A 19,792-nucleotide genomic window follows, 5' to 3' on the forward strand; every position below is an offset into this window, starting at 1 on the left:
ACCATAACTCTTTGATAGAGGCTTAGTCTAATTATAGTAAAGAAAAACAGTTATTTCCAACCTCACATGAGCTTCTAGTACAACTGTGATGCCAGACTTTAGTGATATTCTTTTTGAACAAATTCTCTTCAAGATTTTACATTTATGTTTATTGCCAAACAATCATTTTCATAACTGATCAGTAGATCCAGGTACTTTATTAATTTTTTGTACTTCATTAATTCCCTATCATTTTAAATCAAAAGAGCTCAAAGGTTTCTATGTATTACTTTTGTTTAGAAGACTTATCAAACCTAAATATTGTTTTCTTGGGCAACATTTACATGTAGCAGGACAACAAAAGTTATAAACCCTTAGGAATTTGCTTTAGCTCTCATATTGGATGTGTAGTACTTTAAGTAGGTAATATGTATTTGAATCACTACCCAGCAGCTGCTCATCCATAGTGGATTTTTTTTAATGTAGCCTGCCAGAAGCGCTTACCTTTTATTCATAATTGTCTGGGTGTGCCTTCCCCACTTGAATTGAACTGTATGTACTGTGTGCTGTAGAGGTGTGCAGTTAAAATACGTTTATTCTCAGAAATATTTTAAAAATATTTTAAAATGTTTTCCTTTGCAGAATCAGACACAAGTTTGGCAGAAGGAAGTGTCAGCTGCTTAGATGAAAGTCTTGGACATAACAGCAACATGGGCAGTGATTCAGGCACCATGGGAAGTGATTCAGGTACTGCCTAACTGTTGTGTAAACCTTAAAAAGTGTGAAATAAGACGCCATATAGTGGAAGCATGGGGGCTGTTCATACCCTCCCTAATGTATTTATGCAATTAAAGCAATTCTTTTCTACAGTGAAATAGTTTTGGAACTTTGCCATTCACTTTCTTTAAAAGTGTAACTTACAAAAGTCTTAGAACCAAACTCTCTAATTTTGATCCAGTACATATCTTTTTGATCTGGCATATGCCACATTCCATAGAGTCACGTCATCTATTTTATTTATGAGATCTGTTTCAATTAATTTGACTGCATTTAAATAGACTGTATTCAATTTGGTACATTTATTTACTTCCAAACTCTACTTTTTAAATTAAAGTACATTTTTAATAAAAAATTGATACTGTCGATATGAGAAGTATGACTAACTAGAAATTACATATATAAGTAAAAGAAGTCAAATTTATATAAATATCTTTTGATATTAGGCAAAATATTTCGGTCACCAAATGAAAATTTTACCAGGTTTTTCCCAAATTACTCTCCATATCAGTTGTATATTCTACCAGCAATAAATGAGTGCGCCTCTTCCTAATTCCCCACACCTTCATTAGTACTTTGTTATCAGTTTTCCTGATTTGTTAGTCTGATAGATTTCAAATTGTTTCTTTCTTTTCTTTGAGTGTGTATTTCCATGATGACTACTAAGCTAAAATGTTAACATTATTAAATGTAGCGATGGGTTAGTGGGTGTCTATTATATACCTTTCTATATTTGTCTAAGTGTTTGAAGTATTTCACAATTAAAATGAACAAATCACAAACAAAAAGAAAACGCTTTGCAAGGGGCCAGCTAAGAAGCATTGGAAAAATGATAAATTAAGAAACAGATTACTTTATTCTTCATTTGTGATTGAGTTGTTTCCCCTAAGAATATATTATATAATTCAGATTATCCTGCATTGTCAGAAGAATTATAAAAATTGATATCCACAAGAGGCCTAAGGCGGCAAAATAGTTTATAGAAAGATGGTCATCAATCCTAAATGTTTTCCAAATTAGATTGTAGCACCTCTTTTTTCATATATCCTTTTATCACAATGACACTCCCGAATCCCTTAGAACGAATTAGTTTGAGGAAACCCAATTCATCAAATGTCATTCACAACTTTAATCTTCATTTAAAAGGGTGAATTCATTTTCTGTTCAATTCAGTCAGTGTTTATTGAGTTCTTGCCATGTGCTTATTTCTTTGGATTATATTTGTTTTTTCTATCCTTGTCATAAAATTGTTCAATTTAATAATTAACATTTCTATTACATGCTATGCTAGAACTCAAAATAGATACTCTAGCTAATATTTAACATCTTTATAGGTTGTTTAAAGTTTTTGGAGATCATGCTAATTTTCATTCGTCTAAGTAAGGTCTTTTCAACAATGTCCATTCATTCAATAAATATTTAATGTGTACCTTCTATGTGCAGGGCATCTTGCCTATTTAGAGCTGTTAACAAATGTATTTGCTGATTTTTAGTCCTCAATGTGGCATGAAACACATGATAAATCTGAACGCAATCTACTTTTGAAAAGCAAATACATTTTCAAGGCAAATACATTTTTGAAGACAAACACATTTGAAAGAACACCACTTGAAGTTCTAGATGGATCAGTACTTAGGAGCAAAGAATTACTTTGCCTAGTGGGTAGTCAATCTCTGAAATGGTAAAATTATGAAATTCCTTGCCCACAAGTGCCTGGTATAAGCTAAAATAGGAATCAATTCAAAAGGAGGTTTGGATAAATTGGTGAACTGTTAAACACATATTGAGGCACTGAAAAATATTACAGAATCTGCAACTGTGCTTTAATCTTTGAAGTTGACATCAAAAGGGACTTTATTCTATATGTCCCTCCTCCTCCTCCAGAGATCATATATGGGCCATAAGGTGTGACCTAAAGCAATCACGGTCTATTCCTTTGTGGAAGTGTTATGCCGTAGTAAACATAATTACCGGTACTTTTAAAGTACAAATTTTCTAATTATATTATGAAAGGCTTTTTTTTCTGTTTCTCATTTTCAGAAAGATATACTGCCTCTCAAAAAGTGGCAATATTTTTGGCAATACGCATTGGCCTGATATGTAGAAAGTGTTTCCTTACTATTTCAAGATAATGCCTATTAATATTTGTCCAGCTGGAATGGTGTATTTTTCTGTGGTTACATACTATAGGTAAAGGAATACTTTGTAGATTTCAAACACATGCAGTGACAGACCTTTTCTCTCCAAGAATAACTCAGCTGTCAAAATCAATGTGAGAATGAAATTTGCCACATGGTGTAGTTCCAATAGAATATTATTATTTAAGCCTTATTTGATTTTCTTTTTTGACCATTTATATGGTATAATATTATTTTAAGTCTTTAATCAATACTTGTTGTAGAGGGAGGGCACAGTGTTATTCAAGCTTGTGCATATTTTAAATGCTATTTTCATTTAATTGATTATGCTTTTCAGAGAAAGCCAAAAACAAACAAACAACAAACAAACAAAAACCCAAACATTTATTTTATAAAGGAAATTGGCTCCTGGCTCATTGATACCAGCCCAGTTCTCTCCTTCTGGTGACAGAGAAGAGAAAACTCTCTTTTCATTGCTTCTGTGGATAAATTCTTCCATCCCTATGTCAGAGGATGTGATAAGGCAAGAATCAGGCTGAATATTTAGCACTCGCCCAGCTTTTATTCTTTGGATGCTAGTCTCACATTGAATCCAACTCTAATTTTTTTCTGTATCCACACTGTGCTTCTTTTTAAACTTAGGGCCACCTATCAAATCTCCTAGTCTTAAATCAAAAATATGGAAGATTCTTGAGCTATCTGTCTAACCAGGTATTTTTGTGTATGTAACAGCGGTGTAGTGCCCCAGACTCTGAAGCCCTTCAAGACAACAACTATATTATTGGGAGTGCCTGGCACATAATAGGTGTCCAGTCAATGTTGACTGAAGAATAAATTTGTGGTACATGCCTACTTAAGTAGCAGTAAAACCCCATGACTTCAGTTCTGAAGTTAAATTGCAAACACAATAGTCCTTTTAACATTCTAACTCTTCTTAAATGTATCAGCATAATAAATGTTTAGAATGCATGAGTAATATTAATATTTTACTCATTTGATTTGGTTCTATATTCTTGGGAAAGAGACTTAGGAAATCACTATATGTTTCTCTTGTTAATATTTCTTATCCAAGGATATAGTCGTAAGCATGAAAAATGGGGGAAATCATTATTAAAATGTACTCTTTTAATAGTTTACTCTGCAACTATTATGAAGGAAGCAGCATTTTATTAGTATTCTTAAAATCTATGCAAAAATGTACCTTAGATGAAATTAAACAAAGAGGATTTATTGATATATTTAACAAACTTCCTAGATCAAATAAAAATTTAGCGGTAGTAAATTTCTGGGTCTTTGTTTAGACACTTTATAGTGCATCTTCCTTTGCAAATATACTGGCTCTTTTGGAAAAGTTAGGTGATAAATGATCTTAATAGAGGTGAAATATCAGGGTTTTGATAATCTATAAAAGCTACAGAGGGGTAACATTGTTCTTAAATAAATCAGAGGCTTACATAAATATAATACAAGATGACTTATTGTAAATAATGTAGAGTTCAAAACAAGCATGCAAACTTATAAAAGTATATTTTAAATGCTGGTGATTTTAAATGAGTTTTTCATAAAAATCATATTGAATGAATCAGCAGATGATCTAATGATAGCTTAAATGTATTGCATCTGCTTTTACTCATCCATACAGAAGGCAGATTTCCTGCCAGGTTAGTAGATGATCCTAAGTGAAATTTGGTGTGAATTTTCCTACCTGTTCAGATAGTACTATCACAACAAGTTAAAACCCACTCAAATAGAATTATCCAGGGGCTGAAATGGAGCCATCAGCAAGTTTTTTTGAAGTTAATGGGACTATGTTAGTTTAGTTTTATTGCAATCGTTGATAAGAAAAAGAAGTTATTTCATGTGTGATGAAATACTGGTAAATACTGTTATTCATTTTTTCTTGTGATTATATAAGGCATACGATGGGCTTTTAAATTGGTGTAATATTTATTTTACTTCATTTCACATTATAAGCTATGCATTTTTAGATCTTTTTCCCCTGGTAATATAGGTTAATATGATCACTTCTAAATAAAATATATTCTAGCTAAAACAAGATACATTATAATAATTTTATTTTAATATTCATAAAGTTTATGTTAGAACTTACTTTATCAGTATTTTAAATTTAAAATCCATACTAATTTAAAATATTTTCAATATATTATACTTTGGATTTTAGAAAAAGTAGGAATATCTGGAGCCATAAACATAAGGAAGTAATAAAGATCACAATTCACAACTAAATGGCAAAATTAGTCATAATTTAGTTTAAACCAACAAAATTATATTTTACCTTTTAAGGGAAACCTACCAATTAAAGGCTAGCATAGGAAGAGTTTTTTCCCCTACTCTCTAAATCTCACTTCTGTACAACGTAGTTGCCTCAGATGGAAAAAGGAACTTGAGATAGATAGGGTGTCTGTGTGTGTGTGTGTGTGTGTGTGTGTGTGTTTGTGTGTATGTGTGCTTTTTGGTATTTGATTGTCAGATAAAGTTTCCACAAATGAAAGAAAGTAGTATCAGCCGTAATACTTTCTTTGCAATAAAAAATAAGGGGAAATACGGAACTGGGAGGACTAATGATTCCTACTTTCTCAGCTCCTCTTGATTTTGTAGGTGGAAGGGCTAGGTGAAACAAGCAGGGCATAATGGCTCCACAAAGAAATGGGAAGCCTGATGCCTTAACAACCATACCTGCCAATCCCGCACCACAGCCCTTTCTACAGATTTGCCTTGGCTTCACCCACTCTGCCAAAACACTCCCCCATGTTGCTCCTTCCCAGTCCTCTAATCAGTTGACTCCCTTTGCACCCCCACACCCCCCGACTCCTTCTGTGAGAGGGATCCTGGGTTGTATTCTGCAAATGTAGAGAGCAGACATTCATTGGTACAGAAAAGAGAAAATGAATTGGTTTAGACCACACGTGAAAAGGAGTTTAAAGCACAAGAAGCCTACGTTCAGTTTCAGGCTTCCTAAGCTCTGTTACTTTGTTGTCCCTTCTCTTATTTTTCTTTTCGATCTTCTTCAGATGAAGAGAATGTGGCAGCAAGAGCATCCCCAGAGCCAGAACTCCAGCTCAGGCCTTACCAAATGGAAGTTGCCCAACCAGCCTTGGAAGGGAAGAATATCATCATCTGCCTTCCTACAGGGAGTGGAAAAACCAGAGTGGCCGTTTACATTGCCAAGGATCACTTAGACAAGAAGAAAAAAGCATCTGAGCCTGGAAAAGTTATAGTTCTTGTCAATAAGGTATTCAAAGAACATATAACATTAGTTGTTCATTTTCATTGTATTATTCTGAAACTTTTATATGATGGCATTTTTGGCATTGACTCACACATGTTCAGTTTAATTAAAAGTAATGTCAAAATAAGCTCTTTATTTTATTTTTAATCCTTTTTTAGGCATATGTAATATCTAAGTGATGAACCTAAAAATAGAAATTTTCCAATAAAACTAGGACATTATACCAAATAACTATAACTTATGTAGCCCCAAAACCTGGGAGTTAGTTTTGATTCATCTGCTTCCTTTATTTCCCTTATCTGGTCACAGGTTATATTAACCCAGATATACTTTAAGGTTAACTGGCTAATTTATCATTGCAAATGAAAATGAATGACCCCAAAATATCACTGGAATCAAGGATCAAATATTGTTTTTTACTTTCTCTTTAGCTGTTGACCCTTAGTCAAAGATGGCAAGTCCTCTTTATCCAGAATACATGTAATGTGGTTTGGAGATAAAATTAAGTGAATGTTTGATGTCTAAATCAAGTTAAATAGATTTTTAAATGCTCAAGAAGTATATATATATATACACATACACACACATAGATACATATATATACACACACATATTACATTAAATGTAACTGAAGTTTTCCTTCAATAATTTATATCTTAGGGTATTTGAAGGCCATCTTCCTAAGTAAATATGTCTGCTTCCCTGTAAAACAAAATCTAGTTATTTGAGCTTTATTCAGATAAATGAGTTTATTAATTTATAAATATATGAACTGGGGATATGAATATTTACTATTTTATGGAACAAAAATGAGTATACTTTTCCGCCATCAGAAAGTCTTTTTTTCATTCTTATCTATTCCTTTATAAAAAAAAAAGCAGTAGACTGTAAAATATTCTATTTTTTATTTCTATTATGCCAAAAGTTTTAGTTACATCCTGTTTTTCAGTACTTAGAATCCATGATTTGAATGATTTCTATCATGTAGTTCCAAATGCATTTTGTGTGCATCTGCTAAGTCCAAAGAGCTCTCCTTTATACTTATATACTCACTATTAAAACACTTTTATTTCTTTTGCTAGTAATGGTGACACATTCAAATTTGTTTGCCAATAGCCTTGCATATATTCCCTTTGTACAGGATTTTTTTTTTTTTTTTTAATGAAATAGGTTTGAATCCTATTTCTACCTACCGGTACTTTGAATTAGACAAATTAGTGACTTCTCTAACTTTAATTTCTTAATCTGTAAAATGAACGAAATAATAACTACCCTGCTCTGAAATTTCAGTTGGATTATATATGGCCTAGTAATGACTCTTTCTTTCACTCTGAAATACTAGCTTTCTCCTGCTCCTTTCTCTTCACCTTCATAACTCATGAAACTGAGTAACATAATCAGAGAGGCTCTTAAATGCCAAGTCCAGAGAAAAGAACCACGTTAACTGGATTCAAAGCTACTTAAACTGATAATTTTGAAACCATTTGAACATCTGCCATTTTCTCAAACTCAGCCTCACCATCTACCCTCCCAAAGGCTCTTCTTCCCCATTTACCTGTCTCTTTGTTAGTAATACCACCTCCTCCAAAGCATGCAGCCCCCACACCTAGGAGTTAGTTTTAATTCAACTACTTCCTTTATTTCCCTTATTTGGTCATGGGGTCATAGGCTACTAGAGTTGAAAAGGGGCTTCGAGATTCAGTTTTCTTCCTTTGCAGAATGGTTCTCTCACTTCTACAGGGTAACTTCCTAATATCAAGGAGGTCCGCCTTCTAACAGGACAGCCATTCTTTGAACAACTGACACTGTTAGAAAGCCCTATTTGTATTCATCCAAATCTGTTTCTCTGGAATCCCACAATCACCGGTTAGAGTTCCTTCCTCTGCAACCACATGAAGTCTTAATTTTCCAGCCTAATGACAGCCCTTCACATCGAGAAGGCAGTATCATGTGGCTCCTAAGTTACATTTTTTTTTTTGTCCCTTGGAATAAATGTCCACAGTTCCTTTAACTATTTTCCATATAACATGGTTTCTAAACCTGTCATCATTCCTAGTGCTCATACTCCTTCAGACATTTTTCTAGGACACTCTTAAATGCGGTGTCCAGAGTTGCACAAAATACTACAGATAAGATCTTACCAGTACAGAACGTAGGACAGATGAGATGTGACACTCAGCTTATGACCGTGTTTGCCTCTGGCATCCACAGACTTATCTGGACCTTGTCATAAATTCAAAATCTGCAGTTCTTTTTTATTTGAAAATCTCTTAAAGTAGAACATTCTTAATTTATTTTTGTACAGTCAGTTTTTCAGCCTAAATTCAAATACTTAGGTTTATTTCTTTAACTATTGATCTTTTCAAGTCTCATATTTTTGTATGTGTCTAATGCATCTTTCCTTCTATAATATTCCCTTCTCCTCTCAATGCTATATTCTAGCCAGGAATCTTTCATTGCATTGGATCTAGGTGATTGTTAGGAATGCACATTTATGGCTATGTGTAAATGTTAATTGATCCTCATTAATTATTCACATTCACTGCATTGTTGTGTGGACACCTGGGGACTTGACTCTAATTCCTTATCGCTTTTCTATTGTTTTTCTCCTTAGAATTACTAGAAATCCCTCCACTAATTCTTCCATCTATGTCATAATTGTTTACTATACCATCTTTTTGAATTTTAAATTAATTTCAGTTTTAATTCTTTTTGATTGAGTCAGAACACCTCTGGCCCAATAAGTCTACGTAACCTGAATCCTGTGTTTGCCCCAACAACAAGATATTGTTACCCTTGATCTAGAAAAGAGAAATCATTTTCTTTAAAACCATTTACTTTCATCTCCCTTCCTCCGTCCTTTCCAAAGTTATAGCCTTCAAATGCAGAGAGAAATGAAAACACCACCTGTGTTCCCAGACTTTCCATTTCCTATCTAGGGCTTCAACATCATGAGAGATAAATCCCAGGTTCCTTCAGATGCTGCAATGCAGCCCCATATGATTCAGCAGAAGTGGGTAGCAGTTGGGTTTGATTAGTCTTGGCAGGCACTCTGTCACATCTCAGGAAAAGGCTCCAAGAGGACCACACACCTCCCAATTAGCCATGTCAGACTTGCATCTGGCTTTCTCTGTGTCCTTCAGTAGGAAGTCAACACCACCCAGAGCAAGTATCAGGATTTCCAGCACCTGCTATCTCCTGTGACAACTTATTTTTGTTCTGTACATCAGAAGGTGCTGCTCCTTTTGAAGATTTTTGACTTACCTTTTATGGGCAGAATTTTGTGGTGCGATGTCACTCCATAATACAGAGATTCTTAATTAAATCATTCAGCATGAGTGTATTTAAAGACAAATCAAATGCAGATCTTGTCCTCAAGGAATATAGTCTAGAAGAGAGATGAGAGATATATGTTGATAATATGATAATTAATATTTTATTGTACTTTATAAAGCACTCTCAAATATATTATCTTATTAAATCTACACAGCGGCCCCATAAGGTAGTCTTTATTATTCTCATTTTTTCCTATCAGAAAACTGAAGTTCCAAGACTTTAATTGGCAATTCAGCGATCATCCAGCCAAGAAACAGCAGAAATGAGATATGAACTTTTATCTTCTGAGTCGACTGGTCTTCTTTTGCCACTGCACCCTCCTTCTCGAATAAAAGGATGGGTGAAATATCAGGGAAATTTTAGTACTGACAATATGGCACCCTCTATTTCATTTAATTTTCACAACCCTATAATAGGTTAACATTATCCACATTTTATTAATCTGGAAAATGAGAGCATTGAGATGATTCAGACCTTGTCCAAGGTATACAAGAAGTAAGTGGCTAGAGCAGCTGTTTTCAGGGCTTTCTTCCTTCTGCATCATGCTATCTCTTTCCACTAAACTGAATTTCCATTCTTTTCCTCAGAAGTCTTCTGTCTTGCGTAAGTGGAATGGAAAGAATATTTCCAGAAAATGATTCAGGAATGGCTTTGTGGAAGAGAGAGAGAAGAGCAGAACCATGGCTCTCAAATTTTAAAGGCTTAAAAGTCATTAAAGTGAAGATTTCAAGCCTCTGTCCCCATAGATGGTCCCTAGATTCAGTAATTCTTTAGTGGGACTTAGGAGTCAGCATTTTCCAAACTTCTCAAGTGTTTTTGTAACAGGTAGGTCAGAGAGACTTTACTTTGGAAAAAAAAAAGAAAGAAAGAAAGAAACGAAGTGAAAGTTTTTCTTCTTACTCTTTCTACCCTTTCCACCTTGTGGTTAGGTAATGTTCTTTTCCACTCACCAACTTAATTACTGATTTTAAGTCCACTTTGCTTCATTAGAATTTATGGATTTCATTTTAACTCTTCCCCACCCCTTCTTCTAGCCCCCTAGACATCTACTTTTGGAAACCTCCATCATTTCCACTAAATAACAATGTAAACCAGTGTTCTTTATAAGGTGTTCCCCTGAACCAGGGGGATCAACCATTCGTTATTTAACACCTAAGTGGGGCTTACCTCAAGTAAAAAGACGAATAACACAAACCCTACAGACTAGGAGAAAGGTAACCACTGATTGCATTTCCAGTAGAAATATGGAGAGTGAAGAATATAATGGGCATTCTTCAAAGCTTGCCCTTGAAACTCTTCCTGCCAACTCTCCGTTTGCCATATTGTACACTGCTGGGCTTCCATTGCATAAATCTTTCTAGGATATGACCTTCAAGATGGCCTTATATTTTTTCCCCTAATCCAGAAGGTATTTTGAGTGACTAGTAATGTGTAGCATTGAGGTGTCAACCCAGCTACCTTTTAGCAGATGCTACAATATACAGAATCAGCTGAAAAGGACCAGAAGTTTCCACTTCTTTTGCCAAGTCTACTTGTGGGTTTGTTCTTGCTCAGCCACCACAGCTATTTCAGCAGCTCATTTCTTCACTTCACATCTGTTCTCCTAGTCAATGCCCTAATTCCTCACTTGTGGTTCCCTGATTCTTCCAGTCCTGTGGGCCTGTTGCTTCTGGTCTAATCCAAAACAAACAACAGGAATAAATCACTTCAACAGTACAACTTGTAGGGATCCTGTAAACTGTTATACTACATGTAAAATACTCTGCTTGATGTTTGCAGCCCTTTATAACCTGGCCCTGCTCTACAAATTTAAAAATGTATTTCTTATTCAACTTTAGCTTCAGTTTATCTTTTCACTTACTTGAATCATGGCTTACTAGATTCAAATTCCTTCAAATTCCCCTTTTTTGAGTGGTCAGTTGCTTCTTCTCTTAACTGTCACTTTGTGTGTGTTTCTAGGGGTGCAGTATTACCTCGTGTTGTAATAATTTGTCTTGCTTTGTCTAGTCTTGGTCTGTATGCTTAGCTAGACAGAGTTCCTCAAAGTTGTCAACCATATCTTAAACATCTTTATGTCCCAGACATGAATGCCTATACCTAACAAGGGTATAATAAATACTTATTGACAGATGAATGAAAGGAATGATGAGAAAGTTGTTATGCCTGATTCACCGGTAATGTAAATACCTCTTTTATTGCTGGACGCCAAACAGGCCTCTGATCAACACTCCTTTGGCTTTGACTAACTTTCTCTCTTTTAAAAAAATCTTCGCACTTTTTTTTAAGGTACTGTTAGTTGAACAGCTCTTCCGCAAGGAGTTCAAACCATTTTTGAAGAAATGGTATCGTGTTATTGGATTAAGTGGTGATACCCAACTGAAAATATCATTTCCAGAAGTTGTCAAGTCGTGTGATATTATTATCAGTACAGCTCAAATCCTTGAAAATTCCCTCTTAAACTTGGAAAAGGGAGAAGATGCTGGTGTTCAATTGTCAGGTCAGTTTAAGTGTTTATTTTTTTTAAAAAATTAATAGTAATATTAATGATAACGAGTCTATATTTGTTAATTTTTTAAATGTTTATAAAAATTAACTGGTTTAAATTGTTTTTTATTGCTTATGGTTTTATTAAAATCCTTCTACCTCCTGGAGGAAACAAAAAAAGTAAGTTTTTAATTAGACCACTTTATTCTGCATAAGAGTAAGGCAAGCACTCGCTGGAATTTCCATTTATTCTGACAAGTTCCTTTATTTGCTAGTGAATGTTGTTAGATCTGCTTCCTGGAAACATAGAATAAAAATACAAATCTTGTGTTTTGTGGGGTATAGGATGAGAATGTAGGATAAAGAATGGGAAAAAAGTAAAAATAATTTATAGTAACTAAATGCAATGTTAAAACAAGGCAAAATTTTCCCTCTTTAAATAGTGTGGTTTTCACTTGATGTAATAAAAATAAAATTCACTAACCTAAAATTAAATATTTTATTAAAGAACAAAAGTATAATCCTGAGATTTGTTTTATAATAAGCCAGGATGTGAATTCCACATCTAGTGCTTTTTAGCTCTGCAAACTTTCTGAATCTTATCTATTAAAGAAGGAGAATGCCTAACAGGGAGTTTCATGATTAGTATATATGAACTTCTATGTGTACAGGTGCTAGTGTAGTTGGATCTCCCTCCTGAAAACTGGAAGTGGATTGCTCTTGTGTCCTGCCCAAGAGAAGGCATCCCCAAGGCAGCTCAATTACTGGTCTAAAGTTATTTTCTCACTGTAGTGTGCTGGTATGGAGAAATGAACTCTTTGAATTTTCTTTGAAGACTTTTCCCTCATTATCATTGATGAATGTCATCACACCAACAAAGAAGCAGTGTATAATAACATCATGAGGCGTTATTTGATGCAGAAGTTGAAAAACAATAGACTCAAGAAAGAAAACAAACCAGTGATTCCTCTTCCTCAGATACTGGGACTAACAGCTTCACCTGGTGTTGGAGGGGCCACAAAGCAAGCTAAAGCCGAAGAACACATTTTAAAAGTAAGTCATAATTGTATGTATAACCAATGAAAGCAAAGCTAAAACAAATGCCAGGACTTCTTGGTCTTGTTCAATAAGGTTGAGTTCAAGTGTTGTGATCATCAGTTAAGTGAAATCTGTTTGCTTTAGTACAATAAATATACTCAGTCTTCTATAAAATACGAATATGCCTTAATAAATATCAATAACACAAAACAATATCATAAAAATGATGGAGAGTGATATAATTAATGCAAAGTTGAGACAAATAGAATGCCTTCTTTGCATCTACTCTTATAGTTAAACTTAATGATCTACTTGATATAGAAATATGCATAAACTGTGAAAGTTTCTCGTTGTCACACATGATAAAGTCTTGCTCCAAGAGTTTCAAAACTACATGTTTTCTGTGTTTCTTATGTGATTCTAGGAACCGAGGTAATTCAAATCAAAGGGAAATAGGGATATGAAGATCTTTAAAGATGAGTTTGTCAGCGGCCCCAAAATGGTAACACCGCGTACAGTGCTACTGTTAAGCTTGAGTGTTACATAAATCATAGTAGCCCAAGAAGTATTTTGGTACCAAGGCAATTGCATTTGAATTTTAAGTCCCTTACTTCAAGTTGAATTCAATACAAATTATGTAGAGTAGACACAACATTCAGAGATGCAATTATAGACTCCAAAATATAATTTATTACTGGGATTAAGGACTAATTCCAGTCTAATAATCCAGGAACATGGCTAAGGATGCTCCCAGCTTTGCATCGCCTGCTTTATGTGTAGAAGAAGGTGGTAGTATGATTCATGGATGTCAAGATGACTTTTGACATGCCTCATGTAACATGGTTATCTCAAAATCATTCTCTGTCAATGATGGTAAATTGTTATACTCTTTCCATGTCAGTTTTCCACCTGGAAAATGGAATTTAAGAACTGAATATCAGTACACCTTTTTCTCTGGAATTATCCACCAACTTGATTTAGAAGCTTCTATTTCCTATATTAGGACAAATGTTACTGATGGTTGGTTAGTGAGATCCATAATAAAACAATGTTAAAATGCTATATTTAGCAAGCAATGCTACATATTACTTGCACGAAATTTTATACTATATATTTATACTACAATTTAATGCTACATATTTTTTACATGAAAAATAATTCTACACTGAATAAAGTGAACAGGAAAAATAATTGCATAAATATTTTAAAATGTCTCTTTTCCAGCTATGTGCCAATCTTGACGCATTTACTATTAAAACTGTTAAAGAAAACCTTGATCAACTGAAAAACCAAATACAGGAGCCATGCAAGAAGTTTGCAATTGCAGATGACACCAGAGAAGTATGTGCTTAACGTTTTATATCTATTTGATTGGCAATACCACATTCAGTTGAAAGATGGCAAAGGCTATTTTATACTGACCATGTGAACAATATTGTTTAAAAATTTAAGCAAACAAGTTTCAGGTTTTTTTTTTTTTTAATTGATGTTAGGCAGTGAAGCACTACATAGAATTCTCCCCTCTAGTCCTCTTTTAGTTTTCTAGTTTACATGAGGAATAGCTCATTCATTGTTTGCTACATATGAGTTATGAGGGACAGTGGGGGGCGATGACCAGGGGGATGTATAACTAAGCTGGAGGGGTTATGACAGTTCGTTTTAGCCTTTTTAATTTTCTTGGTGAATTCCAGGATTGATTTTCTGATATGCCACAGAGCCATTTTGTTGCTATCAAATTACATTTGGCAATGATAATGGGAATCCTACCTAATTTGCATACTTGCATATTTACTTTCTTAGGAAAACAGTGCAGTGGTAAAGAAGTGAAATATTTACTGTAATGATGCCTTTCTGATGAATTTTTCAGGAATTATAAAAATAAACCGAGAGTCAATTTGGACATTATGGCCAGTAAATTATGTCAATACTTTGTTTTGTAAAATTTAGAAAGCGTTACAAATTCTGGCCATATGTACTTGATAATACCATTGAAAATAAGAATGTTGGGATCAAATGATATGATATATGAATAGTAGATAAAACAAAGATTGAAATATAGTAGGCACTACACCAATGTTAGTAACTAGCCTCCGTATATCTCTTTTTTTTAATTCTGAAAAAGACTGCTATCTACTCCAGCTGTACTATTACAGTTGAATATATTTTATTCACTTTCCCTTTTTTGTTACTTATTTGGTTTTACTTGATAATTTTAAATGCATAGTTCTACTCATTAAGATTTTCAAAACTACATTTCTCAGGTACATTTTTAAAAGAATTTGCCATTTTTTAAACTTACTTTAATTTTTTATATACTTTGAAGCATAACATACATACAGAAAAGTACAAATTCATATGTGTACTGATCGCTGAATTTTTGTAAACTGAATACACATATGTAAACAAAATCCACATCAAGAGACGGCACATTACCAGTACCCCAAAAGCTCCTGGTTCCCCCTTCCAGTCACCATGCCCCAGGAATCACTACTATCTTGACTTCTCAAACAAAAATGAGTTTTCACTGATTCTGAACTTTATATAAATGGAAACATATAACATTCACTCCTTTATTTCTGGCTTTTATTCAGACTGTACTTCAACTTATTATTTTGGTCGAAATAATACTGAAACCAGTTTTACAAAGGGGGAATGTTTCTTAAATTACATTGTAAGCTTTCTAAATAATTGTGGCATTAATGCAATATGTGTTTTCTAAGTTACCTTTAACATACAAGGTTTATATCATTCATTAACTTTACTTTCATTAACTTTTTAAGTTGGAGATTACAGCAGAGGTAACAGGGTGTTGGTGTGGGTGTGGCTTGATGGCAGACTTAAAAGAGAAGCTGACAAAAATAAATGTACAGACAAGTGATGGGACACTAACCTGTTACTTTGTCTAAACAAAGATTCCAAATCAGATTTATTATAACCTAGAAATTATTTTAACAAAAGTAATGTTATTCTTTTAACAATAAGAATACGTAAGAATAAGTGTGTACTTTATTTTTAGGATCCATTTAAAGAAAAACTTCTAGAAATAATGACAAGGATTCAAACTTATTGTCAAATGAGTCCAATGTCAGATTTTGGAACTCAACCCTATGAACAATGGGCCATTCAAATGGAAAAAAAAGGTAATTTAGGTTTGGACCTAACACTTAGTTTATCCCATGTTTATGCCAAGATTTCAGATGACTATATCACAGATTCCCCCAAGAAATTAAAAGCAAAAGTAGTTCCAAATAGAATTTCTGTGTTCTGTGTAGGACAAGTATAATAAACATGTTGTAATTCCTTTTCTAAGAAAAGAGATTCCAATACTATCCAATTTTCTCTTTGTCTCCAGAGTCTTATATTTATTGTATATTTAAAGTATTGAGATAAATATTAATAGCTCTGTCTCCAAAGGCAAACTCAACTAATATATTTTCATGCCACTCTTCTGTGCATCAGCTACATGTTTTTGCTCAGGCAGAACTCAAGCAGCAAGTCTAGGAGTTGGAAAACTTGCCCTGTTTCAGAGCTCAGGACACATTTTGAACCTTAACTTGCCCATTTTAAAGCCAAGCCAGTTTTGGAGTAACATAAATATATTCAAGTCCATGGCACAATTTTAGGGGGTTTATATGCTTATTATTTCACTTACATAATATATTTTTTCACAGCTGCAAAAGAAGGAAATCGCAAAGACCGTGTTTGTGCAGAACATTTGAGGAAGTACAATGAGGCCCTACAAATTAATGACACAATTCGAATGATAGATGCATATAATCATCTTGAAACTTTCTATAATGAAGAGAAAGATAAGAAGTTTGCAGTCATAGAAGATGATAGTGATGAGGGTGGTGATGATGAGTATTGTGATGGTGATGAAGATGAGGATGATTTAAAGAAACCTTTGAAACTGGATGAAACAGATAGATTCCTCATGACTTTATTTTTTGGTAAGATTCAAAGTAGCATATACTGGTCTCATTCATTTACCTTTTCAACATGAAGTTACTGCTTCTCATAAGCTCTCCAAAAAGAGAAATATGTTTTGAAAGAAGAAATCCCACTCAGATTGGAACTATTTCTGATTATATGACCAGATTAACTACCAGTTGTATGATCACAGTCAGTCATTTGGTCATTCAGTTTTATTGTCAAAACAATTGTAATGAATTTATTTATTAAACCATCCTAATTATTAGCTATAGTGCAAGATTGTAGATGAGCCACAATTCATGAAACCTTCTAGTATAATTTGTTGTATGCTTTACTAAACTTTTCTTTCAAGTAGTTTTAAAATTAATTAATTTTTAATCAACAAAACTGAATATTTTTTGGTGTACAAAATGTTTGATATATCTATACATTGTGGAATGGCTAAATAAAGCTTGTTAACATATCAACTGTAATTATTTCTTAAAGAAAACAATAAAATGTTGAAAAAACTGGCTGAAAACCCAGAATATGAAAATGAAAAGCTGACCAAATTAAGAAATACCATAATGGAGCAATATACTAGGACTGAGGAATCAGCACGAGGAATAATCTTTACAAAAACACGACAGAGTGCATATGCACTTTCCCAGTGGATTACTGAAAATGAAAAATTTGCTGAAGTAGGAGTCAAAGCCCACCATCTGATAGGAGCTGGACACAGCAGTGAGTTCAAACCCATGACACAGGTATAAATATCCTTTTGGACTTCTTTTCTTTTCTTTCTCTTCTTTTCTTCTTCTCTTCTCTTCTCTTGTCTTCTCTTATCCTCTTCTCTTCTCTTCTCCTCTTCTTCTTTTCTTTCAGACGAGGTCTCCCTCTGTCACTCAGGCTGAGGAGCAGTGGCATAATCAAGACTCACTGCACCCTTGACCTCCTAGGCTCAAGCAATCCTCCAGCCCCAGCCTCCCAAACAGCTGGGACTCTAGGTGTGCACCACCACACCCAACTAATTTTTTTATCTTTTTTGTAAAAAAGGGGTCCCACTATCTTGCCCTGGCTTGTCTTAAACTCCTGGGCTCAAGCCATCCTTCTGCCTCTGCATTCCAAAGTATTGGGATTATAGGCATAAGCCACTGCGCTCAGCCTGAACTTCTTTTCTTATGCTGTTATTACTCTTCTCAAATTGTTTTTAGTCTTTTTCTACTAATCCTCTCACTCTCCACAAATACATTTACAGGATAAAACATGTGTTCTTGAAATAAAATCTAAGCCTAATAGCAACCAAATCTGTGGTTTTTGAGAGGTTACGTGTTGTTTTAGGAGTCATTTTTCCCATATAGTAATTGGAAGAACCTTCTAAGTTTCCCTTGCAAAAATGAGTGACAGGTAAACTTAATAACAAAGTTCAGAAATGATTGCAATATAGTATCAAGTGGAAAATTCAAACTCCCACAAAAATGTGTGCATTATAACTACAACTATGCAAAATATGTGCATTACAACTAGAACTATGCAAAATATGTTTACATAGAATGAGACCTATAGGGAAACTTGGAAAAATTAAAGAATTTGATACATTAGAGATTTGGGATTCTGGTAAGTAGGTTTTCTGTTCCTTTTTAAGGTGTTTTGTTTTATTTTGTTTACATGCTGCTTACTGTGAGCATAGTAAAAAACACTTGGATAAGAAAAAAAGGCACTTGTAGACATAACAAGCATGCATAAAGCAATGATGTCTTGTTAGAGTAAAATATTCTTCTGAGGGATAAGGTCATATTGACCCTGAGTCTTTCTGGACAAATGGATATTTCCTTTCTATTATAGTTATCACTATTCAAGCCAATGGAGCAAATTAATTCTGTTTCAGTGTTTGCTGGGGAAAAATTCTTGAAATGGTTCACTATAACTCTTTATATACCCTCTACGTGCACTCCTGTGAGCGCTGCCAATAAAATTAATGCCAGAGAAAGTACTGTTTTCCTTGGGTAACAAGTTTGCTTCTTTCTTTTTGATGAGATGTAGTTTGCTTAATATGTTTTTCTTTTTGCCTTAGCTTCCAGAAAGCTAGCAGGCAAAATTCAAGTTCAGTCTCACAGCGTCTGTGTTGATTCTTATGAGTCCTGTTTTTAAATTTCTTTTATATTAGCTTTAGCATTATGACTTTCATTGTAAGACGGCTAAGCTTCTCTTTAAAAAGAGGTAGAGTGCAAATGAAAAGCCTAGTTCAAGCTACTTTCTGCTCCTTATTCATTTCAAACCTAGGGGCTATATGCCAAAATTCAGAACATATTCCCTTCCTTCCCCACTCCTTGCATCCTCACCTTGTAAACTGGGGTGGATAAACTCCTTAGCAATGGTGTTAGGCATCTACGTGATGTGACTTGAAGATCTGACACTGTCTGGAATTTTTGTTATTAAAGTTACTCTTTCAAATTAAGACACAGGCATCTTCTACTAAAACCCAAGGACATGTAAGTTTTTATCGGGAGGTGTGAGGGCAGGAGGGAGAAATTTTCAGAGAAGACTCAAAAGAGGCCTTTCTACAGGGTTCTCCAACAGTTAGGAGTCAAATAAGGACCCATGCTCCTCTGAGAAGAAAGGGAAGGGGATGGAAGAACATAGTTTTGGTCTGGCAGCTTTATTTTTGTTTAATGTATGGGGGCAAAACACAGTGTGGATGTGCACCAAATGTCCACTGGACCAACAACTTTGATGAGAGTGGTTATGAAAATAAAACCACATTGTCCATATCAAGCTAGGTTTGTGCTCACTCATTTCTCCCATGTAAGGATAAGAGGGCATATTTTAATTTATTTATATTGACTTTCAAAATTCAGAGATTTTTCATTTGAAAATA

General features: G+C 34.2%; 1 protein-coding gene across 1 annotated transcript in view; it reads left to right on the forward strand.

The window, feature by feature from the left end:
- IFIH1 (interferon induced with helicase C domain 1) overlaps positions 1-19,792 on the forward strand; it is a 51,922-nt gene that overhangs the window by 24,608 nt on the left and 7,522 nt on the right. Inside the window, exons 4-11 of the mRNA XM_011990999.1 lie at positions 622-726; positions 5,927-6,147; positions 11,767-11,977; positions 12,800-13,017; positions 14,227-14,343; positions 16,019-16,142; positions 16,674-16,952; positions 17,422-17,681. Of these exons, the coding sequence (XP_011846389.1) occupies positions 622-726; positions 5,927-6,147; positions 11,767-11,977; positions 12,800-13,017; positions 14,227-14,343; positions 16,019-16,142; positions 16,674-16,952; positions 17,422-17,681 (1,535 nt within the window). The remainder of the gene's footprint in view (positions 1-621; positions 727-5,926; positions 6,148-11,766; positions 11,978-12,799; positions 13,018-14,226; positions 14,344-16,018; positions 16,143-16,673; positions 16,953-17,421; positions 17,682-19,792) is intronic.

The sequence above is a fragment of the Mandrillus leucophaeus genome, unplaced genomic scaffold (genome assembly GCF_000951045.1).
Source record: "Mandrillus leucophaeus isolate KB7577 unplaced genomic scaffold, Mleu.le_1.0 Scaffold389, whole genome shotgun sequence".
Taxonomy (NCBI): Eukaryota; Metazoa; Chordata; class Mammalia; order Primates; family Cercopithecidae; genus Mandrillus; species Mandrillus leucophaeus.